The 25,538-nt window shown below is 45.1% G+C and overlaps 1 protein-coding gene across 4 annotated transcripts in view; it reads left to right on the plus strand.

Moving 5' to 3' along the window:
* PGPEP1 (pyroglutamyl-peptidase I) overlaps positions 1–25,538 on the plus strand; it is a 49,556-nt gene that overhangs the window by 18,242 nt on the left and 5,776 nt on the right. For all 4 annotated transcript variants that reach the window (XM_077475897.1, XM_077475900.1, XM_077475901.1 and 1 more), the window contains 3 exons: positions 12,257–12,370; positions 21,050–21,282; positions 24,218–24,418. In XM_077475897.1, the coding sequence (XP_077332023.1) occupies positions 12,257–12,370; positions 21,050–21,282; positions 24,218–24,410 (540 nt within the window). In that variant the 3' untranslated portion in view covers positions 24,411–24,418. The remainder of the gene's footprint in view (positions 1–12,256; positions 12,371–21,049; positions 21,283–24,217; positions 24,419–25,538) is intronic.

Here is a 25,538-nt window from a genome sequence, read left to right on the forward strand (position 1 = left end):
TAGTGGGAGGCCGTGGAGATAGCTTAGCCTGAAGAGATGAGAGAGCAGGAGCAGGCTGACTTGTCACTAGGCATGGAGGGGGCTGAGTCTGAAGATTCCCACTCCCAGGTGCTGCAGGACTTGGAGTTTCCTGAACAGGAGCAACCCACACTAGCAGACCTCCTCAGGGCAGTACATAACTGCACTGCCTCAGCAAACGCACTAAAAGACCAATTTGGTGGGCTGAGAGAAGAGGTATCCTTCCTACGCCAGGATATACAAAAGATAAGGGTTAGAACCACAGCAGTGGAAAGCCAGGTTAGTGATATGGAAGACCAGCTGCCCCGACTGGCATGGGATACTAAAGTGGCTTTTCAGCTGGCAAAAGAGGCAGAGGACATGGAGAACCGTCTCCGAAGAAATAATGTCCAAATTTTCGGCCTACCTGAGCAACCCGAGTAAAGGGACCCCACGGTCTTAGAGCACTGTCTCCTGGTAGTATTTGGGAGAGAGGACTTTTCACCCTTCTGTGCAGTAGAAAGGGCTCAGAGTCCCACCATCACCACCAGGCAACCCACCGAGGTCCGTGCTGGCAAAATTTCTCCTTGACCGGGAGGCTAAACTACGTCTAGCGCAGGAATGTGCCAACTTTCTTTATAATGGTACTAGGGTTTATTTTTACCCGGATTGCTCGACGGAAGTACAAAGGCACAGAGCCAGATTTACAGGTGTTAGGAGAAGATTCCGACTTCTAGAATTGCCTTATGCCATGCTTTATCATGTGAAACTTGGGGTTACAGAAAAAGGCCAGGTGCAAATCTTTGAATCTCCTAAGGAGACGATGGCTTAGCTAGATCGCAATGAGCAGGCTCTTCGTCACAGCAAGGAGGAGGTAGAGGGAGACTGAGGAATATGCTCCTGGTATACTGCCAGGTAATGATCTGTTCCTTATCTAAACTGTTTCCTGCACTTATGTTTTTTGTTTTCCTCTGGTACACTGTTCTCTGGCTGGGGGACATAATATTACAGCTGAAGATGTGAGCTACACAAGGTTGCGCACTTTTCACATACAGGCACAACATTAGCAGCAACTTCTATGGAGACCACATAGTTTTGCTTCAATGTTACCTTTTACTGCACCTACGTGAGGCGGTCTGTACTGGATGAGGATGCCAAGACAGCTGGACATCCGGTCATGATATATCTTTCCTGGCCATGGCAGGTGGTATTACAACTTCTTTATTCCCTATGACGACCGTACCAATAATCTCTTGGAACATTAGGGATGTGCACCCTCCTCTCAAGTGAACCATGGTTTCTATGTGCTTTTAAAACGTTCCACCCTGCCATTCTTTGCTTCCAAAAACCTCAACTGTTGGCTCAATTAAATGTTTAGGGTACTCTTGGGTGGGATGGGCATATCATTCAACACACGACTGACTTGCGTGGGGTCAGTGTGCTGGTACACGCTGCACTGGACTTCCAGGAATTTGACAGGTTAATTGACTCTGATGGGCATTTTGTATTCCTACACTGCTGTATAGGTAATCTGACGTGTATATTGAGGTGGGTATATCCCGCAACCCTTTGTAGCAACGGTGCTCCGGCTTCTAATCTCCTATTTGGATGGGTGATCTGAGCTACCGCTGCTCATAGTTTCATAGTTAGTAAGGTTGAATAAAGACACCAGTCCATCCAGTTCAGCCTGTGTGAGTGTCTACAATTGTCCCTATCCCTGTATGTTGCACACTCACATTGGTCCCTACCCTCAAGGAGCCCACAATCCAAGGTCCCCATTCATATGCTAGGACCAATTTTTGAACAGAAGCCAATTAACCTACCTGCATGTCTTTGGATTGTGGGAGGAAACCAGTGTACCCGGAGGAAACCCACGCAGGCACAGGGAGAACATGCAAACTCCAGGCAGGTAGTGTTGTGGTTGGGATTTGAACCAGCGACCCTTCTTACTGCTAGGTGAGAGTGCTAACCACTACACCACTGTGCTGCCCGTGACTTTAATTGCTGTTTACATCCAACCTTGGATAGACACCAAGTTCCTCAGTCCTCTGCTCTTTCCAGGAGTACTCCCCAGGGGAGATTGATACAAGAGCTGGGATGAGTAGATATCTGGAGGCTCCGTAATCCGAATGTTAAGCAATTTTCTTGTTTCCCCAAAACCCACAGTACCTTACCCAGGATTTATCTTGTGATGGGCAGCTCAAGCTCGCTTCCGTTTTGTGTCTGATACAACTTATAGACCCTGTAGTGTATCTGATCACTCTCCCTTAATACTGCACATTCTGGTATCCCCACCAGTTTTACTAGCCCAAGCCCCTTGGAAATTGAATGCATTCTGGTTGAAGCTATTGCGTTCACATGATATCCATCCGGTTCTTGTATATCGCAATGGGATACTTTTAAAGCATACTTGAGGGGTTTGTTGATTGTGGAAATTTAACAAGGTTAAGCATGCCTCCTCGGGCCTGAGGGAAGAAGTGGAGGCTCAGGTCCAAAAACTGGAGCAAAGATGCAATGCGGACCCTTCAAACTCTAGGGTAGCCCAAGCTGCCTATGAGTTTTTGCTCTCCTCCTCGGCTGAGAAGAGATTCTTCTCCAGACAGGCGTTCTTTGAGGAGGGGGAAAACTGGTCGCCTACTGGCACGGATTGCCACCTCTCGGCAAAAGTCCCCTGCAATAGAAGCGATTAAATCTTGAGCGGGATCCTTGGTTCATTTGCCGGATTTGATTATACAGGAGCTGGCTAACTTCTACAATACTCTTTACCTCCCTGGTACTTCTTTAGGCCCGGGGGACCTTGAAACTTGGGAGATATAACCTTTGCCAGCCGAACAGCTGATCAAACAGGCTTGATGCCCTGCTTACTATTGGGGAACTTCAGGAAGCAGTGGGCATATTTTCAAATTGTAAAGCTCCTGGGGAGGATGGTTTTCCCTGTGGAAATTTATAAACGATACCCTGAAATCTTGCTCCAACGCTTTCTGAGGGTCTTTAATGTGCTGGGAGCTATGCCTCCCTCAATGTCCAAAGCATATATCATTTTACTTTTTGAAAGAGGGTAAAGACCCAGTTGATCCAGGATCTTTATAGACCAATTTATACTTTCTTATCGTACATCACGAGACACAGAGCCATAATAGTTACTATGTGGGTTATAGGCCACCTTCAGGTAATGGACACTGGCACGCCCTAAGACAAAAAGGTGCCCTCCCTATATAACCCCTCTCACTACTGGGAGCACCTCCATTTTATTTCGCCAGTGTCTAAGGTGTTGGTCACGAGTAAAGCTGTGTTTGAGCTCCACTGGAGCCATGCTGACCGGATCCGTTCAAGGTGTCTCTTCTGGCCAAATTGAATGGTACCCGGACCTCATATCTGAAGAAACACTGCCTGTGAACGCTTCTCTTTGGGGAGCTGGACCCCGGGATCTAGTACTTTTTTGGTAGTAAGACCATAAAGTTTTATCAGAGGGGTGCTGTTGCAGGTCCAGGATTGTGGGTTTCCTCAATGATCCCCAGTTCCTGAAAGTTTAATGGAACCCACCGTGAAGGGTGAAGATTGGGTCTGTTGGTTTACCACAAGGAACACCTCAAAGGGTTCTAGAGGATCAATTGTTTCACGGCAACCTAAATCCATGTCTTAAAAAAAAAAAAAAAAGGCATCCTCCTCTGAGAGTGATGTGGCCAGTCAGAGTGAGCCGTCAGGGGAGACTGGTGTTGTAGCAGCTCTGGACACTTCAGCCCCTATATATATCACTCGGGAGGTTTTTTTATTCTACCATTTTAAGTTTGGAACAGAAGATTGATGCTTTATTTGCTTCCCACAGTGGGCCCAAGTGTAGCAGATCATGAAGTTCTCTCAAAGGATCAGGAAGAGGCTGATGACTTCTCTTCCGAAAATCCAAATATGTAAGGATCGGCCTCGCAGGAGAGACTGTTGGTACACTCCCTTACTAAGATGGTCCGCTCAACTTTTTTTACTGCCTGTAACGCAGTCTATTGATGAGCCCACCTCTGGTTTGGGATCATTAAAGCCTCCCCAATCTGTTGATACCTTTCCTATCCATTCATGATGTAGAGTGGGAGCATCCAGATAAACCATTTTTTCCTCCAAAAAAGTTTTCTATACTTTTATCCTATGGAGGAGGAATTCTATAAGAAATGGGGGATTCCAGCAATTGAGGCTGCTATATCTTTGGTAAACAAGAACCTGACTTGTCCTGTAGACAATGTGCAAAATGTTGACGGATCCAACAGATAAAAAGTTGGAATTTCTTTTTAACCACTTGCCGCACGCCCATAGGCAAATGACGGCGGCAAAGTGGTTTCAAAATCCAGACCGGACGTCCACAGGATTTTGAGCCGCTGCGCGCCCCGGGGACGCGCATTGCGGCGATCGTTGTTGTGGGGTGTCAGTCTGACACCCCGCAACTACGATCTCTGTAAAGAGTCTCCGACGGAGACTCTTTACCACGTGATCAGCCATGTCCATTCACGGCTGATCACAGTGTAAATGGGAAGAGCCGGTGATCGGCTTTTCCTGACTTGCGTCTGTGAGACGCAAGTAGAGGAGAGCCGATCGGCTGCTCCTCTGACAGGGGGGGGTCTGTGCTTATTCGATTATCAGCGCAGCCCCCCGAGGATGCCCACACTGGACCACCAGGGACGCCCAGCACCAGGTATGCCACCCTAGACCACCAGGGATGCCAGTCAGTGCCCACAATGGGCATCACTGATTGGCATGCATTGTTTGGCACTGATAGGCAGCATTGTATTGTACTGATGGATGGAAATCAGTGCCCATCCGTGCCAGCTATCAGTGCCAATTTGTACCACCCATCAGTGCCATATATCAGTGCCCATCGGTGCCACCTCATCAGTGCCGCCCCACCAGTGCCCATCAGTGAAGGAGAAAACTTATTTACGTTTTAAAAATGTTCAAAATTTTTGGTCTTTTTTTTTTTTTTTGTTTGGCAAAAAATTAAAAACCGTAGAGGTGATCAAATACTACCAAAAGAAATCTCTATTTGTGGGGAAAAAATGATAAACATTTCATTTGGGTATAGTGTAGCATGACTGCGCAATTGTCATTCAAAGTGCGACAGCGCTGAAAGCTCAAAATTGGTCTGGGCAGGAAAGTGCCTGGTATTGAGGTGGTTAAAAACATTGCTCTTGCAAATTTAGTTGTTCAGCTGGCTCTTGTGGCAATTGAAGTATCTCAGTCCATAAAGGACAAGTTTGTGGAGGCCCAGCAGATGACTGGCATATCAGAGGCACTGTGTTTCACAGTGGATGCTATGAAAGATTCTATTATTCAAGCCTCACGGCTTATGCTAGGGCTGGTACATATACGAGTCCAATGGCTGAAAAATTGGTCAGCCGAAGCACCATGTAAAAAGCTCTTGGCCAGTTTCCCATTTCATGGTGAACGGTTGTTTGGAGACCTGGATAAGTATATCCAAAGAATTTCTAATCGAAAAAGTTCTCTTTCACCAGTAAAGAAGTTTAAACGTTTTTCCTTTTTATACGTGCATCTTCTCCAGTGCCGGGAGCATCTGCCTCCAGGCAGTCTCGACGGCCTCCACCGTCGGGTTCAAGAGGAAGACCTCCGGGGCAGTCCCAGGGCCAAAAGAGGACTTGGGGCAGGAAACCCACAAATCAAAATACTAAAGCCCTCCTTATGAAGGGGTGCCCCTGCTCGGTTGGGTGGAGGGAAGGCTTCTACGCTTTTCAGAGATCTGGCAGGAACATTGTCGGGACAGATGGGTGGCTTCCTCAATTTCTCTAGGTTACAAAGTAGAATTCTGAGAATTACCGTCTCCCCGTTCTTTAGGATCAAACATTCCCTATAGATCCAGGGAAAAGGAAGTCTTTCTGGCTCTGGATCATCTCTTGTCTCAAGCAACATCAGATGTTCCCACATCTCTTCACGGTACCAAAACCAAACAGAGAGGTAAGAACCATTTTAGATCTCAGGGTTCTAAACCAGCACTTGAATATCTGTTCCTTTGGCATGAAGTCAATCCAATCGGTTGTCTCCATTCTACAAGGAGGAGAGTTTTCGGCATCGATCAATATCAAGGATGCCTATTTCTACACTTCGAGGTAGAAAATAGTCATTTTCAGTTTGTGGCTCTGCCTTTTGGTCTAGCCACTGCACCTCGGGTGTTCACAAAGATCTTGGCCCCTCCTTTAGCCAGGTTAAGGGCTTGGTTTATAACAATTCTAGCCTACCTAGACAATCTGCTCTTAGGTGATCAGTCAGTCACCTGTCTAAACCAACGTTTAATCTCAGCCGTGAGCTACCTAGAATTCCTAGGCTGGATTCTCAACCTAGAAAAATCCTCCTTAAAACTGTCAAGGAGATTACAGTACTTGGGGCTGATCATGGATAACGTTCAAAAGAAGGTATTCTTACCCCAGGGAAGGATCAGTTCCATAAAGGAACTGATTCGGCTTGTCAAAACAAAGAGAAATCCTTCCATTCGGCTGTGCGTGAAATTGTTAGGAAAGATGGTGGCTCCTTCGAGGCCGTTCCTTATGCGTAGTTTCATTCAAGACTGCTGCAACAGTATTCTGTCGACTTGAACAAGAAGATCCAGGCTTTGGACTTTTCAATGCGCTTATCCCCCAAGGTACATCAGAGCCTCAATTGGTGGTTGATATCCAGCAACCTTCAACAAGGGAATCCTTTCTACCACTATCCTGGAAATTGATAACGGATGCCAGCCTTCTGTCCAGGGGAAGTGGTCCAAGTCAGAAAGGACCTTACCCATCAATATTCTAGAAATTTGGGCAGTTTGTCTGGCCCTAGAGACCTGGATGCTCAGATTATGAAATTGTCCTGTTAGGATTCAATCCGACAATGCCACGCCTGTACATCAATCACCAAGGGGACAAGAGAAGTCGTGCAGCCCAAAAAGAGGTGAATCATGTTCTATCTTAGGCAAAGAATGTTGCTTTCTGCCCATCTCCAATTTTCATTCCAGGGATAGAAAATTGTCAGGCGGACTAATTGAGTTGCCAACAATTGTTTCCGGGAGAATGGTCCCTTCACCCCGACATCTTTCTGTCAATATGTCAAAGATGGGGTGTTCCAGATGTGGATCTGTTCGCGTCCAGGTTCAACAAGGTCGACAACTTTGTGTCAAGGACAAGGGATCCGCTGGCATGTGGAACAGAAGACTTGGTCTTTCCATGGTATCCGTTTTCACTGATGTATGAGTTTCCTTCTTCGCAGGATCAAATAGGAAGGGAAGGAGGTGATTCTGGTGGCCCAGAAGATCTTGGTTTGCCAAGATCATAAAGATGGCGGTAGGGGACCCTGCCACTCTGGCCAGACCTTCTCGCACAAGGTCCGGTATTCCATCCTACCTTACAAACACTAAATGTAATGGTTTGGCTATTGAAACCCACATTCTAAAAGACTATAGAGTCTGGAAGGCATATGTCTCCTGGTGTGAATCCAGGGGTTGGCACCCCAGAAAGTATGTCATATTGCGCCTCCTCCTAAATTCCTACCGAAAGTAGCGACGGGTTTTCATTTAAACCAGGATATTGTTCTGCCTTCTCTTTTTCCAGAACCTCGTCGGTGGAAGATAGGTCACTACATTCCCTTGATTTAGTGTGACATTGGGGGATGTCTAGCTCAGTGTTAGATGCCTTTTCAGCAAGTTCACAGCGAACAGGACCTTTCGTTTTAGTTTAAGGGCATGGTAGCCCACTTTTATTAAAAGGAACAAAATAAAGGAAAGTTCATACATGCACTTGGATGCCCACACAGGGGTTCTTCTCTCAAAAACGATAACAAATGAAAAAAGCCAATCCACCTGACTCTTAAGGCTCGCTCAGCCTTGGGCACGGTACCTTGCTGCTCTGGCCTTCCACTTCAGGCTCTCATCTGTCTCCTGTCTGGACGCACACAGCTTCAATGCACACAGCGTCTATCTAGAAAGCAGCCCCTCACTGCTCTGATCCTCAGACTTGGGTCTCTGGCTTCCACTAGTGCACACTTGCATTGTCTAGACTCCTCGGGAGGGTGGAGCCCAGAACCCTAATCCTGACACTTTTCTATAAGCCCAGGACCCACCTGCTCAACCAACAAGCCAGACTCCTGGCCCTTCCCAAAACCCAGAAACCTGGTCCCAGAATTGGTGATTCCGTCCCACCCATAACGCTATGGAATCTCCGGGCTCCAGGTCCCCAACTGGATTTTACATATTTTGGAGGAAACTAATAACAGATTCCTCCACATTAAATACCCCTGGAGCCCCTCTACCTGACTATTTGAGAACCCTGGGCGACAATTACTAGGACAGGGAAAGAGAACTGTACTGTCACAGTAGTAAGAGCGGTCAAGGTCTATTTAAAGGCGACCTCTCAGGTTCGCAAAACAGATGTTTTGTTTTACCAGAAGGTCCTAAGAGGACAGGTAGCATCAAAATCTACTATTTCCAAATGGATTCGTCAAGCGATTGTTCAAGTTTATGTTCTAAAGAGGAAAATTCCTCCTTTTTCATGTTAAAGTGCACTCCACCAGGGCTGTTAGTGCTTCTTGGGCAGTGCATCACCAAGCCTCCATGGCTCAGATCTGCAAGGCCGCAACTTGTTCTTCAGGCCATACATTAACCAGATTCTATCAAATCGATGTAAAAGGTCATGAGGATATTGCCTTTGGGTGCAGTCTACTGCAGGCTGCAGTATAAGTCCTCTAGTCTCTTAATGCCCTATTTTTTTTTTTTTGTGTGTCTCCCTCCCTTCAGTTGCTATTGCTATGGGACATCCCACATAGTAAATACTATGGCTCTGTGTCCCGTGATGTACCATAAGAAAATAGGATTTTTATAATCGCTTACCTATAAAATCTTTTTTTGTTTTTTTTTGTACATTATGGGACACAGAGGTCCCTCCCTTTGGTATACACGTGTATTGCTTGGCTACAAAACTGAGGTACTCCCAGTAGTGGGAGGGCTTATATAGGAAGGGCACTTTTTGTCTTGGGGCTTAGGGCGTGCCAGTGTCCATCACCTGAAGGTGGACTTTAACCCACATGATATCTACTATGGCTCTGTGTCCCGTGATGTACTTCAAAGAAAAGGATTTTTACAGGTAACCGGTTTTAAAAAGCCTATTTTTACAGTGCAATGTAAAAATTATTGCAAAGGTGTTGGCGGTCCGAGGTTGTTGCATCAATTGTACACTTCGATCGGGCTGTGTTTATGCCAAACAAGTCCACTGCAATTAATGTGAGAAGGCTTTTCCTAAACATACAGTCCCCAGCTGACAATGTAGGCAGTAGGACGTTGCTATCATTGGACACCACAAATGCATTTGATAGCGATGACTGGGGGTACTTATGGGCGGTACTGGAATGCTTTGGTTTTGGCCCACAGTACATCTAATGGGTGCGCCTACTCTATGCTCAACCACAGGCTGCAATTGGGGCCTTCGGAGAACGATCTCACCCCTTTGATCTGAAGAGGGGTACTAGGCAGGGGTGCCCTCTTTTGCCTCTCCTGTTCACCTTAGCAAAAGAACCCCTGACGATCCGGGTTAGATCTCATCCGGTATTGTTGGCTTTAGATACGCGAACATACAAGAATATCAACAGTGTGATTTTACCCACTTGCCACCCACCATATAGCAAAATGACTGCGGCAAAGTGGTTGTGTTATCCTAACCCAGATGTCGTATGATGTCTTCCAGGATAACAAGGCACACATCACGGAGATCGTTATTGCAGTGTGTCAATCTGACACACCACAACTCCGATCTAAGTTATGAGTCTCTGACGGAGACGCTTTACCACGTGATCAGCCTTGTCCAATCACGGCTGGTCATGATGTAAACGGGAAGAGCCGTTGATCAGCTTTTCCTCACTCGCGTCTGTCAAACGCGAGTAGAGGAGAGCCGATCAGCTGCTCCTCTGATGGGGGGGGGGTCTGTTCTGTTCTCAGCGCAGCCCCCCTGAGCATGCCCACACCGGACCACCAAGGACGCCATCAGGGATGCCCACCACTAGTCACCAGGTAATGCCACCCATGACCACCAGGAATGCCAATCAGTGATGCCCATGTGTACATCCGTGCCACCTATCAGTGCAGCTGTCAGGGCTGGCTTAGCCCTTCCTTCTCTGGGCTGGCTGCTCAGCTGTCACCTAATTGCCAGCTCTCATCTCTCTTCACAGTTACCAGCTGTACCTGATCATGCTCATCTGACCTGCCTACTTATAGCTGTCCAGCTCACTTCACCTCTGCCTTCTCCTTGGTCACATCACAAGAAACCATCTCCTGCGGTTCTGTTTAATGACTGGCTTGCTGACATACCTTCTGGCTCCTTATCCTGCTTCCTGGTGCTCTACTTAGATCCCTGACTTCTGGCTTGGCTGATTACCCAATCTGGTTATTGAACTCTGGCCTGGCTGACTACTCAATCTGGTTACTGGACCCTGGCTATGCTTTGACCACGCTTTTTCTACTTCACTTTTTTATTTTTATTTGATAAACAAGTGTGATTTAATTGTACTTCTGTATCTGTCTGATTCATGGTTTCTGACAGCAGCCCCATCAGTGAAGGAGAAAACTTACTTATTTACAAAGTTTCAGTCCTCCTCCTCCTTATTTTCTACAAAAAAATAAATAAATCCCAGAGGTGATCAAATGCCACCAAAAGAAAGCTCTATTTGTGGGAACAAAATGATAAAAACTTAGTTTGGGTACAGTGCAGCATGATCGCGCACTTGTCATTTAAAGTGCGACAGCGCTGAAAGCTGAAAATTGGTCTGGGCGGGAAGGTATAAGTGCCTTGTATTTAAGTGGTTACTGGCACTGCGCCTCTGACTGCTAGTCTCATGAGATTTGGTGATGTCATTTTTGTGCTGCTCACTGTTCTAGCTAGAGGCTCTGTGGACTCTGAGGATGCAAATCCCTGCCCCTACCAGGATGGCCACCTCCACACAGACTCTGTGTAGAACAAGGCATGGTAAGTGACTAATGTGGAAAGTTCAGCTGAAAGAAAGCCCACAGGCAATACTGGTTTGCCTTTTGCATGCCTATCTTTGGGCACACCTTCCAAAGTTTAGTTGTTCTTTAAAAATTGCAGGGAATGTCGGTATTGTCTTTTTCTGAGCTGAGCAACTTCTGTCTGTCCATTAGAGCGTTCCCTGCTTGGGAAATGTTGGCTGCTTGAGGTAGCCTGGTAATGTATTGTTAGAGCTCTTGATCTCCTCAAGAATAGGCTTTCTCTCATTTAGAGCATGGGGGAATCTTGTGAAAGTTTACTTTTAGTGGCCACAAGTCATACAGTGAGTATGTATACACAGGTTTATTTTACTTTGTATTTGGTTTCAGTACTAAATGCAGACTAAGCAGACCTGTTGTTTTGATCTGCATATTTCCCATGTCTACAATTTTCTGTCTGTCCTCATATTCGTCATGCCAAATATGAACAGATGTAAAAAATCAACACCTAGACCCACTTAATTTTTTTTTTATTAATTACCTTTATGACCTTGACGCTTAACTAAAGGTTTCTTTTCTTTACAGCCAAGGAAGCTGCCTTCTTGGCCGGTTCAGTTGAGAGCCCGCAATTAGCAGTTACCATTCACAGCAGGCCTTAAAGCGGGAGTCCGCCGTTTTTTTTTTTTTATTTATTTTTATTTTTTTTAAAGCCAGCAGCTACAAATACTGCAGCTGCTGACTTTTAAAATAATGACACTTACCCGCCCAGCGCGCCCGCGATGTCGGCAGCTGATCTCTCGATCGTCTCTCGGCTGCTGCCACCGCCATCTTGGGTATGGGAATCAGGAAGTGGAGCCTTTCGGCTTCATTTCCCGATTCCCTACTGCGCATGCGCGAGTCGCGCTGCACAATAAAGATGGTCCCCGCTTTCTCTGGGATCCGTGTGTTTCCCAGCAGGCAGCTGGGGACCTTCGGAAAGGGGCGTAGATTCTGCGGAAAGGGGCGTACCTTCTGCAGAATCTATGCCGGAAGTGGGTGCAGATACCTGTACTGTACAGGTACCTGCACCCCTCCCCCCTGAAAGGTGCCAATTGTGGCGCCGGAGGGGGGGTGGGGTTCCAATGAGCAGAAGGTCCACTTTAGGGTGGACCTCCGCTTTAAATGTAACTGTTTTGGGAAACAGTTTAATCAATGGCTTTAGTTCTATCTTAGGTTTTGATGCAGCCATCCAAACTCTGCCTATATCTAAATATTACTCATTGGTTAAAAACACATTGCATGTTTCTTTTTAATTTCTTGCAGGAACTTGAGAAGATTGGGTTAGGAGATGTTGACTTGCATGTGTATGAAGTTCCAGTTGAATATCAGACTGTGCAAAGGTTAATCCCAGACTTATGGATGACCTACAACCCTGAGGTAAGTTGGAAGAGATATTCACTCAACACAGTGAGTTATATTTACTGAAAGCAAATGGGCTGATAACCTCGAAAGGGAATTTTCCCCCGAGTGGATGCAGATTGTTGGTTGAAATAATCTTGTGACTGTGAAAAGTATAGAAACGTCTTTCCGATGAAGCCGCCTACTGTGGTGAAACGAATGAAGATTACACATATTTGTTCTACCCAGGGGCGTAACTAGAAATCACAGGGCCCCATAGCAAAATGTTGTATGGGCCCCCCCACCAAAAAAAAATGAACTAATGCCATTAAACAACAGACTACCACACCCATGTGGCACAGTACCCAGGCAACAGCTTATATTAATTTTGAACAACAAAGTATGCAGTATACTGTATGCAGCCCCTGAAGGGAACACATTGCTGACCTCCAGGCCTTCTAACCAATTTCTGTTCTGTTATATAAAATGAAATAGTTCAACTCACCATAATGCAAAATCAGTGGGATCCATGAGTGTGTCACTTGCCATCATCGCCTGCCACCAGATGTAGATTGTAACTTGTCACACGTTGCGAAATGTCACCTACCACATGCTGCGGATTGTCCACTTGCCACATCCCAGATTGTCACTTGCCAAGTCACCTGCCACACATTATGGATTGTCACTTGCCACGTCACTTGCCACATATTATGGATTGTCACTTGCCACGTCACTTGCCACACATTATGGATTGTCACTTGCCACGGCCTGGATTGTCACTTGCCACACATTAAGGATTGTCACTTGTCACATCACCTGCCACACGTTGCGGATTGTCCACTTGCCACGTCGCCTGCCACCAGATGCAGATTGTCACTTGTCACACATTGCAGAATGTCACCTGCCACATGTTGCGGATTGTCCACTTGCCACGTCCCGGATTGTCACTTGCCACGTTACCTGCCACACATTACGGATTGTCACTTGCCATGTCCTAGATTGTCACTTGCCACGTCTCGGGTTGTCACTTGCCACATCACCTGCCACACATTATGGATTGTCACTTGCCACGTCACCTGCCACACATTACGGATTGTCACTTGTCAGGTCACGGATTTTCACTTGCCACGTCACCTGCCACATGTTACGGATTGTCACTTGCCACATCCAGGTTGTCACTTGCCATGTCACCTGCCACACATTACGGATTGTCACTTGCCACGTCCTAGATTGCCACACATTACAGATTGCCACTTACCACATCCTAGATTGTCACTTGCCACACATTATGGATTGTCACTTGCACGTCCCGGGTTGTCACTTGCCACGTCACCTGCCACACATTACGGATTGTCACTTGTCACATCATGGATTTTCACTTGCCACGTTACCTGCCACATGTTACGGATTGTCACTTGCCACATCCAGGTTGTCACTTGCCATGTCACCTGCCACACGTTACGGATTGTCACTTGCCACGTCCCTGGTTGTCACTTGCCACGTTGCCTGCCACACATTATGGATTGTCATTTGCCACGTCATGGATTTTCACTTGCCATGTCACCTGCCACACGTTACGGATTGTCACTTGCCACATCCCGGGTTGTCACTTGCCATGTCACCTGCCACACATTACGGATTGTCACTTGCCACGTCACCTGCCACACATTATGGATTGTCACTTGTCACGTCACCTGCCACATGTTACGGATTGTCACTTGCCACATCCAGGTTGTCACTTGCCACACATTATGGATTGTCACTTGCACGTCCCGGGTTGTCACTTGCCACGTCACCTGCCACACATTACGGATTGTCACTTGTCACGTATTTTCACTTGCCACGTCACCTGCCACGTTACGGATTGTCACTTGCCACATCCAGGTTGTCACTTGCCATGTCACCTGCCACACGTTACGGATTGTCACTTGCCACGTCCCTGGTTGTCACTTGCCACGTTGCCTGCCACACATTATGGATTGTCATTTGCCACGTCATGGATTTTCACTTTCCACGTCACCTGCCACACGTTACGGATTGTCACTTGCCACGTCCCGGGTTGTCACTTGCCACACATTATGGATTGTCACTTGCTCTGCCACTTTCCTGCTGTGTCACAGAGTCAGGCAGCAGATTATCAGTCAGGCAGCAGAGAGATAATGTCATCTCTCTGCTTCCTGGCTGCCTGCACAGTGAGGGGGAACTGCACTGCAGGGATGAGAGGGCGGCGAGAGATGATGTCATCTCTATGCTCCCCCGCCCGTCAGCTCCCTGATTGGCCAGCCCGCTCACGCCCACTCTCTCACCAGCGGACCGGCCACTCTCATCTGCCTCCCACTATCACCCGCGGAGCCGCCCGCGGACCACCCGCGGAGCCGCGGACTACCCACGGAGCCACCCGCGGAGCCGCGGACCGCCCGCTCTCACCCGCGGGCCGCCCGCGGACCACCCGCGGAGCCGCCCGCTATCTCCCGCGGAGCCACGGCACCTATCCTCACCGGGCCCCACTTGACTGCGGGCCCCATAGCGCCTGCATGTGTTGCTATGGCGGTAGTTCCTCCACTGGTTCTACCGTATGGTAGTTCTCATTTAGTTCTGAAATACTGTATATGGAACTAATACCAGTTACAGAGGGGTGTTAAGAGTGTCACCACATAAAGCATTAAAGAAGAACTAAACATGCCTAAACATCTTACTTTGTCTCTTTCCTTACTCTTCCACAAATGCTAAAAATGTTTGTTGTATTTTTTTTACCTTGCACACAAATGCCATCCACCAGAAACTGGTGGTATTTGTGTGCACACATGGAAATCCTCCGCCGTTCTCTACCAGCTCCCAAACTCCTGGAAGAGACCAACAGCACATCCACACACGTCTCATTTGTTTTAAAATTGATGGTGCAGAACAGGGGTTGAGGTCTGTTTTTAAAGTAGCTGTAAATGCTGAAGGTTTTCACCTTAATGAATTCTCTAAATTTAAGGTAAAAAACATTCCAAGGTGAGGCCCCCCCCCCCTCCAAGCCCTCCTAAATGCTTACCCAAGCCTGATCTCTATCCAGTTCGTCCAAGAGCAGCACATAGAGGCAGCAGTTGGCTCCTGCTTCTGCTGTAAATCAAATCCGGTTTGGAGGGAGTGGGGAGGTAGGACCGAGCTACGCTATGTGTGGGTCTATAGCCCAGCTTGGGAGCAAGCCCGCCCATCTGCCCACATATGAAGCACTTGCTATGGGGGCAGACACTTAAGAGGAGGAATGGACAGTGCCGGCTGGGGACCCAAAAAGGTAAGTATGACATGTTTGTTGTTTTATTAAAACAAAAAACAAATGGCCTTTAGTAACCCTTCAAGTCTCAAGTTTATGATACTACTGACTTGGATGTGACATAAGTCCCTTTGAGTTTCGTATTGCACAGGTTCACACTAATGGAAAAAAGCAGGCCTAGGACTATACAGCAATCTGAAGTGCAAATGCTTTTGCAAGCCATCCTCTTCTACAACATGTTCATCACTGTGCTTTGCTGTATGCATGGATATAGTATCTGTCATATGATTAGCGCTTAGAGAGATGACATGTACTATATATACTTTGAGTATATTCATCTGCAAGCTGTTATCATCTGCATTCTACCTACTGCTACACTTTCTTGCTTGATTGTATCTCTCGCTCCTTCTGAACGTCATTTGGCAAGAGTACGATTTGCTGCCTGTGCTTTATATTTGCCACTGTGCTTTTGATCTGTTGATCCCTACTGGTTTAAATCTCTTTAGCTTATGCCATTTTCAGTGATTTAACATACAAGTAATTGCTGTGTGCCTTATGCCTGGACTATTTAAAGAGGAAGTAAACCCTGATCGGTTTTACTTCTTTTGCTCCCAGAAAACCCTGCAAATTAAAGCATGATGGGCTCCTAGTATAGGCTTTGTGTGGTTCCAGGGACAGTGGACATGGACAATTTGCCATCCTTCCCTTTTTTTTTTTTTTTTCTCTCTAGGCTACTCTTTTTAGTGTCCTAGTTGTGGGGCCTTCCCTCCCCATCACCTTCTTAGTGTTCCCCCAAGCATCCTTCTCCATTGGAAGAGAAGCAACTGTGCCCATGGGCGCAGTGCTCTAATGGAGCCTCTCTTACTCACCTTTTGGTAAGGCTCCGAGTCCTCCCCTTTACTGCCCCTTGAACGGACAGAAGTGCCACCCTGGTGCTGGTATACACACACCAGGGTGGAAGCACAAGCAGGTGGAGGATGGAGCAGTAAACGGACCTGAATCGTCCAAGTAGTGTTAACGTAGATTACATGTAATTGATAGGCTCCTGGGCTAAACACCTATGCAAGTGTTTTCTTCAGTGAGGCCGCATATACCTGTGATTTGTACAGCGTGTCTCCCAGCAGAGCCCGGGCTCATCACCGAATTCCCAGTCGCATACTAACAATCAAGACCTGGGAGTCCTGCTTCCCGATCACTTGATCTTTGTGACAGCCTCTGATTGGCTAGCATTGTGATCAGTCACTGTACAGCCTGCCCCTGATTGGTTGTGGTGTGTCTTCTTCTTTTTTTTTTTTTGTCTTCTGAATGGAGAGAAAGATGCATTGTATCTTTCTCACCTTGCTGGGAGAGAAAAATGTAAACCAACAAAATTAAGTATCCAAAACAAATATAAAAAATAAAGAAAAACTAGCTAGATCATGGTTTGATCTAGGTCAGTGTCAGAGTTGGTGTTCGTGTAAAGGTTAGGGTCAGTATATTTCTGGTAGGTTTAAAAAAAAAAAAGATAAATTTTGTGTCTGTGTGTTTTAGGTAGGATAAAAAAGGCAAAATGTGCACTATTGTTTCTGGGCCCTACTACAGGTACAAACAACAATTTAATATAGACCAGGCATGTCCAAAGTCTGGCCTGCGGGCCAATCGCGGCCCATGGTCCGGTTTTGAATGGCCCGCCTGGCTATCAGGGCTGTCAGATGAGCGATCCCCTGCCGAGCTGTACATCGGCACTGTGAGAAGCTCCTCAGCCCCAAAAGGGAAAGTAAAGTGCAGGGAAGTGTGCTGTGCTCTCTGCTTCCCCCTACAGTGCAGTATCCGGCTGAATGAGGAAGCTGGAAAGGTACTGTACTGTGCTACAAGCTAGATTCATTTTAAAAGTGCTTTATTCATATGTCTGTATGTATGTGTGTATATGCATGTGTGTGCGTGCATTTGTCTGCATGTGTCTTTGTATGTTAATTTTAATCCAGACCCCCCCCCCCCCCCCATTCCTGTACCATCAGAACTGCTTTTGTAAGGCTTGTGTGTGATGGCAGCCAGGACTGCTGCTCCTCTGCAAAGCAATCCATGCACAGATCACTTTTCAGAAGCATTTGAAAGGCGGTAAACAGGCATTATGTTGCCTCCTCACCACCTGTTTTAAGCCCGTAAATGCAGCATCACTATACCACAACTGTGCAATCCACACAGTTGCGGGGTAGTTGCAGTGCAGGCCCATTCACCCTGGGTATACCTCCAGCTGCAGCCATATCATGTGTACACCCCCAGCTGTTCCCTCTGCAGCTAAAGGGGGAGAAGTTGGGGGTGGTAAAAACAGCTTAACCATGTAGTTTTACTGCCCCTCCAACCTGACATGTGAACAAGCCCTTGGTTCACATCTGTGTGGCTGCGTGTAGGGAAGCCCATTCATTCCAATGGGCTTCCCTACCCACAAAAATGCAGGGAAAAGTCCCCAATCTTCTTTCTTTTTTTTTTTTTTATTGAACTGCACCAAAAGCACCCCTCGTTTTCCAATGTGTGGGGTACCAGTAAGAATTAATGGTACCCCCTAAAGAGCAGAGGCAGGTTTGAACAAACACGCAGACAGAATTTTAATGGTTCAATGGTTGGCCCTTGTGCATGTTCACTTCATCAAATCTGGCCCTCTTTGAAAAAAGTTTGGACACCCCTGATTATAGACCTATGTGGTATCGCTGTGTTTCCCAGGTGCAGAATTTATTTTGTGGTGTTCTCAATGCAGAGAACTACATGCAGATTCTTTTCCATCATGCCATACCATCAGGGATGTGTGTGATTGGCCCCAAATGTATTCTGCAGAAGAACAAGGACCTCAAACATGCAGCCAATGTCATTAAGACCCCTTTCACACCACACCGCCCTTTGCGTCGGCGGTAAAACGCCGCTATTTTTAGCGGCGTTTTACCGCCGTATTTGCGGCGCATTACGGCCGCTAGCGGGACGCTTTTACCCCCCCGCTAGCGGCCGTGAAGGGTTAAAACCACCGGCAATATGCCGCAATAGCGGCGTTTTGCCGGCGGCATTACAGCGCTGCCCCATTGATTTCAATGGGGAGCAGCGGTGGAGGAGCGGTAAACACACCACTCCTTCACTGCTCCAAAGAAGCTGCTGGCAGGACTTTTTTCTGACGTCCTGCCAGCGCACCGCTGTAGTGTGAAAGCCCTCTGGGCTTTCACACTACAAACAATGGTGCAGCTTCTTTAGGGTGGATTGCATGCGCTATTTCTAACGCTATAGCGCCTGCAAAACCCCCTGGTGTGAAAGGGGTGTAAGAACTATTTTCGGTGTAAAGAACAAAGAGTGCTGGAAGTGATGGTTTGGCTCCCACAGAGCACTGATCTCACCATCGAGTCTGTCTGGGATTACATGAAGAGACAGAAGGATTTGCGTCGGCCTACATCCACAGAAGATCTGTGGTTAGTTCTCCAAAGTGTTTTGAACAACCTACCTGCTAAGTTCCTTCAAAAACTGTGTGTAAGTGTACCTAGAAGAATTGATGCTGGTTTGTAGCCAAAGGGTGGTTACATTTTTTTATTTTTTTTTCTGTTCACTCGCTTTGCATTTTGTAAATTTATACAATTAAAATATATATTTTGGAAAGCATTCTTACTTTACAGCATTTCTTCACACCTGCCTAAACCCTTTGCACAGTACTTCATGTGATATTTCTGATGGAGACTTCTCTAAAGAGGAAGTAAACCATGATGGGCTTTAATATTTTTTTTTTTTTTTTTACTGGTTACATGTTTTGAGTTACAGAGGAGGTCTAGGGCTCTCGCTCTAACGTTCACGGCGATACCTCACATGTGTGGTTTGAACACCGTTTTCATATGTGGACGGGGCTTACGTATGCGTTCGCTTCTGCATGCGAGCACATGGGGACAGGGACACTTTACATTTTTTTTATTTTTATTATTGTTCATTTTACTTTTATTTTAGTTTGACATTTTTTTTTCCCCAAAAATAAATTTTTGATCACTTTTATTCCTATTACAAGGAATGTAAACATCCCTTGTAATAGGAATATGGGGTGACAGGTCCTCTTTACAGTGAAATTTGGGGGTCAATAAGACCCCACATCTCACCTCTAGGCTGGGAAGCCTGAAATAAAAAAATAAAAAAAATAAAAAGATTCTGGCTTTGATCGTATTGGCGAGTTGGTAGAAGCACCGGGGGGCATCGAGGGGGGGGGGGGGGGTGTCTATGGCTGGGTATTGCAGGGTATCACCGAGTATGGCTGGGTATTGCAGGGTATCTCCAAGTTTTGCTGGGTATGGCAATTTATGGTGGGGCATTGCAGAGTATTGGCGGGGCATGGAGGGGTTAAATTTGGTGAGCAGCGATGTGGGCACTGCAGATGCAGCCCACAGCGCTGCTGACACCAAATTTTTCCCCTCCGCTGTACCGATCGGTACAGAGAGGGTGAGGGAGGAACGTTATGACGCTGGTTTGTTTACAAGTGATCACTCTACCACGTGATCGCTCCGTCAAATGATGAACGGCCGCTCATGAGCGGGCGTTTACCGTGATCCGTGATGCGCTGGGTCCACTGGGCCCGGCGGTCACGGATGCTCTCGTGCATTGAGCAGAATTCTGGGAGGCTGTTAATTAACGGCCTCTCACAGTTAAACAACCGCCCTGAAGCTCTTAATTGGCTATGGGCGGTTGTTAAGTGGTTAAACCACTTTAAGAAATAGGCTTTGTTGCAGAAGGTTCTGCATGAGCGCTTATACGCAATAATTTAACCTTCTTTGTTATGTGAATGACATTAGCGTCACTTCTTTATACATGTATCACTTTCATTATATTCAGATTGTATTTGTTCTTGTATATGTACATGAGTGGCCCAGGAGGCCTAGCTGCTGAGGCTTCATCCAGGAGAAAATCAAATCCCTCAAAGTCAGGCATTACCAGATGCATTCCCTGGGCCTGAAACTGGTAGGTTTTTAGGCCATGGTTCCAGTCATCTACCTCTGGAAAAATGTTATAAATCTTTCTTATTAAAGTATATACGTAGCTCATGAAGAGGTTTTTCACCATCATATGTTGTATGTATTGTAATCCTTTTATATAGTGGAGATTAACTTCATGTTATAGCACTGTATAAGAGGCTATATCAACACTAGGTCCTTTACATGTAAATATGTGTTCATTGTACCATTTCATAGCGTTTGTTCTGTATAAACCAGACCAGGTTGCATCAGAGGCAGCCAGGTCATTCACACAATACTTATCTTGCAGCACATGTTAAGGGCTGTTTTTTAGTCTGTAGAGATCATTATTCGCTATCACTATAGCTCTGGTCTGGTGACAAGGGTAGTTGTTTTTTGTTTTTTTGACCATGCTCTTTTTACTGGGGAGTTATCAGTTTGTCCATAGCAATGCATGATTACTTTACTATGCAGAATACATCTAACAGCCTTTTTGTCTATTCTATTTACCCCCAGCTCATTGTTCATGTCGGAGTTTCTGGTATGGCTACAATGGTGACACTAGAGAAATGTGGTCACAACAAGGGATACCATGGCCTGGATGTTCGCCAGTTTTGTCCAGATTCAGAGTGTTGTGTGGATGAGGGCCCAGAATGCTTACACTCTGCTATAGACATAGATTTTGTTTGCAAGAAAGCAACAGAAGCCGGCATGGATGTTCAGTTTACAGTGTCTACAGATGCGGGCAGGTAGGGGATCCACTTAACTACCACATTTAAAACTCCCTTTTTTTTTTTTTTTTTTTTTATACGTTCATTTGTTTTAAGCTGTTTTCATGCAATTTGATAAATACACAGTTGACAGGAATATATGATTATATATGAATGTCAATATATGAATATATGATATTTGTTTTGCTGCCCAAAGGATTTGTATATCTGTCCATCCAGTCAGGGTTTGTTGTGGGAAAAGTGTTATTAAAGCCTCCTCCCCCTCTTCTTTTTTTTTTTTTTATTACATATCGGCTGATGTATTTACTTAGTACGCAGCTTTTTAATCTTTTATTAAAACTATGCCTTCTGTGCTATTTAAAGTAAGAAAAAAAAATATTCAATTTTACCAGTACCATACTGGGAATACTGATTCCTATATCCCAGTGTTTAATTATTTTGCTGCCAGAGCCGTTTTTGCACACGTTTAAAAAAAAAAATTAAAATGTAGGCCTAAAGCGTGCATAAGCCCTTCCAAAACATTATATATTTTGTGAAAGCAGACACCCTAGAGCAGGGGTGCCCAACCTTTTTAAAGGCGAGGGCCAATTAAGCAACTTGGTAACCAGTCACGGGCCACAGTGATGATTTCATAGAGGATCGGAGGCAGGCGGGAGTAAACGGACAAAAGTCTGTTTACATCTGCCGCTCTGAGGAAGTGAATTGAGGGTCCGATTGGGTAGGGTCAATCATGTTTAAGACTTTCCTACTGTGCTGAAGTTTACCCACACCGCGGGTGCAGCGTAGTGCACCTGTGTCTATCCTGCAGGTTAACCGAACTTTGCCATAGACTCGGCTTATGGGGCTCTGCAGCCACTTTCTTCCTCTACCACCAGCTTCATTTACAACACTGATGCTGTGGTATGATGGGTCGGCAATCTGCGATCTGGGCTTGCTAACCTGCTATTCCAGAGCAGGAGGTCACAGGCCATATAAGAGGGCTCCGGGGGCCACATGTGGCCCCTGGACCACTGGTTGGCCACCCCTGCCCTAGAGAAAAAAATTGTGGTAGTTTTTTATATGGTTTATATATTACCGCAAAAGTCTAGGAAACCTAAAATTTCAGTAAAATATACACTAAAGTTAATTTTAGGGCAAACGCTATAGATTACTGCTTTTTATTTATTTTATTATTTTTTTTATTTTGTTTGGTACAAGGATAAGGTTGCAGTAAATACCCAACATGTCAACCCTTAAATTTTGTAAGAGCCTGTGAAATTGCAACAAATTTCATTACCCTATATTTTCTATATGTGATGCTTTAAAAGCCCCTATAGGTCATCAAGTTTAGTGTTACGCAGGTGGTCTGGTGCTAGAAATATTGCTCTCTGGCGTGCATGGCGATATGCAACGTGTTTCTCCATCAAAGTTTCGGTGCCCATGCGGCCACATGTTTGTACAGGGTAGGGGGATATGAGCTTGGGCGTAACTCCCCCCAAATCACATAGAGGATTAAAAGTCCCCATGTGATAATTTTTTTTGGTGACAGGCTCAATGAGACATTCGGGAGCTAAAAGACTATCCTTCAGTGAGGTTGATTTTTCTTCTTACAAACACATCCAGGGTGGTTGGCTTCAACTCCCATGGACCTTGAATGTCCTTATATTTGCAACTGTAGACAGGGGGATTACCTTTTCACTAGTTAGTCTACAATTTTCATTCTGGTTTCTTCCCACAACTCTCTCCTATGGTTTCTCTAAATGTTGTTCAGTATTGTGCACACAATAATACCAGACAGCAGTGTGGCTACTTTTCTCCATTTAAATAGACTGATTGCAAGATTGAGGCCGTGTGTGTGTGTGTGTGTGTGTGTGTGTGTGTGTGTGTGTGTGTGTTACTAATTGCAGAAAATCCCCTTGATCCAATTATTTATAAACTTTTTTTAGGGGTACCAACATACAATATCTGTCCTCACCATTTCAAAATAGCTTTGTAGAATATGCAATCATTTTGATATATTTTCATACTTGCCTTGATGTGTTCTCATTCACACAACATACCTAAATAAAAAAAAAAAATGTCTTATCTTTTTTTTTTCTGTTTGCTTCTTTTGAGCAGGACTCAAGGCTGCTTCCAAAGTTTAGGATGGCTTGCAACGTGCATTTAGGGGACAGACTAAGGGACTAAAGCATTTTATATATGATGTACTACTCAAGCCCTGAGATTGTTAATCCTTAGTTTGGACATAATGGGGGCTTGTTTACTAAAACCGGAGAGTGCAAAATCTGGTGTTCTTCATAGAAACCAATCGGCTTCCAGGTTTAATTTCCAAAGCTTAATTGAACATGCTGAAGTTAAAAGCTGATTGGCCACCATGCACAGCTGTGCCAAAATCGGCATGCAGTAGTTTTAGTAAATGTTCCCCATAGTGTGCACATCCTATTTTTTTAACTGGTTGGTTTATTGGTTGAACTAGACTTGTGTTTTTTTTGTTTTTTTTTCAACCAGATTAACTATGTAATTTATGAGACCCGGCAGCATAGTACTGACATAGTCAATAATGATAAACCTAACTCCTCAGCCCTTTCCCTACTGTTGCATAGAAAGAGGGGGGGGGGAGAATTATACTGGATTGAAACTTGTAAAAAAAGATAAGAATTGTATTTAATTTTTTTTTTAGGTTTTGCTATGTGAATGGGAACATGTAACACACTTAAAGTAGGTATTATCCCACCTAGGCTGCAAAAGTAGATATACACTTTAAGACACCAAGCAGCCGTGATTGTTTTATCTTAAGTCAATGCTGTATTTTAATATAAATAATCTGGGTGCTCTGTGGTTAAAAATACTGTCAATGTAAAGTAAATCCCTGAAAAGGTCCAGGTATGGTTGGTACAGATCTAGCTAATAGCCAGTATAATCGTTTTGCTGTATTTGTAATTGGCTGTTGTGTTTTTTTTTTTTTCTCTTGTAGATACCTGTGTGACTTCACCTACTATACCTCTCTCTACAATAGTCAGGGCAAATCTGTGTTCGTCCATGTGCCTCCTCTAGGAAAGCCGTATACAGCTTCACAACTGGGCCGTGCTTTACAGACCATTTTAAATATTATCCTGGACATGCTGGAGCAATCGGAAGATGAAATCACTTGCCATCAAAGCCGCTGACAAGAAAAGTTTGTATATGGAAAATTCAGCAGATTTTCTAAAAAGGGGAAAATAAACATGAAAATTATAATGTACTTTTATAACACTGAAAATGTTTTAGTTTTAAATAAGGATTGTTTTGTCCTCTTTGTATATTTTAAAATCTTATTTCCAACCACTGCCAAAAATAACCAATTACCTGTACAATCTTTTTAAGGTAAAGGGAAGATACGAATTAAGAGAATTTTTCAATGCAAATATGGTGCACTAATGTGACTGTGCAATTTACTAAATCCAAGTGTTTTTTAGTTTTTCAATAAACAACTTTTTGTACAGCTTTTTAACACCTACATAATGGAAAAAAAATACAGATCTGGGAGAATTTTAGTGTATGTGAGCTTTCCCTGCCTTGGGATTTTGAAACTGGACAAAAATGATCACTTGGCTTGTTCCAAAATTCCTAAAGGCAGATCACCTTTTTTGGTGTGTGTGTGTGTGTGTCATTGTCACTGTAATTAGTTTTTTTGCTTTTCATGGTCCAGATATAATTTCCTGTGAATACACAGAACAAAACAATAAAAGCCTTGCAGGTTAAAATCTATAAAGCCAAAAGGGATCCTGACTTGAGCGTGTGAGAATTTTGTAAAGAATATTGTTATGAAACAGTTTATTGATGTCATTTCTAGGCCCTTCCACCTGTCTCTGATTGCTAGAGGACTTATGACTGTTTTACCTATAAACAACTCTAATAGCCCAATATAGTTTTGCTACATAATTATTTCTGACACAAAGTAAACTTTTTTTTGTGGGAAAAATTGGAGAGTATGGCTTCAGATCTGCGTGATAGCCGAATGACGGCTACAGCACTGATCTGCTGGGGGGCCGTGAATAGACGTCCTCCCCTTTGCATGCTCCCCGGGCGCCCTGTGATCACCGAGTCAATGGAACTCGGGTGATCAGAGTAAGGGGTCGATCCCGGCCCCTTACCACATGATCGGCTGTCAGCCAATGACAGCTGATCATGTGATGTAAACAGAAGATCGGTAATCTTAAATTTTTTTTTATTATTTATTTTTTCACGCTGACAGCATAAGTAGAATAAAAAGCAGATCGGCTTCTGTTGAAGGGACATCGGTCCTGAAGCGGATG

The sequence above is a fragment of the Lithobates pipiens genome, unplaced genomic scaffold, assembly GCF_037356315.1.
Source record: "Lithobates pipiens isolate NorthernLeopardFrog02 unplaced genomic scaffold, aLitPip1_a1.2 Scaffold_13, whole genome shotgun sequence".
NCBI lineage: Eukaryota > Metazoa > Chordata > Amphibia > Anura > Ranidae > Lithobates > Lithobates pipiens.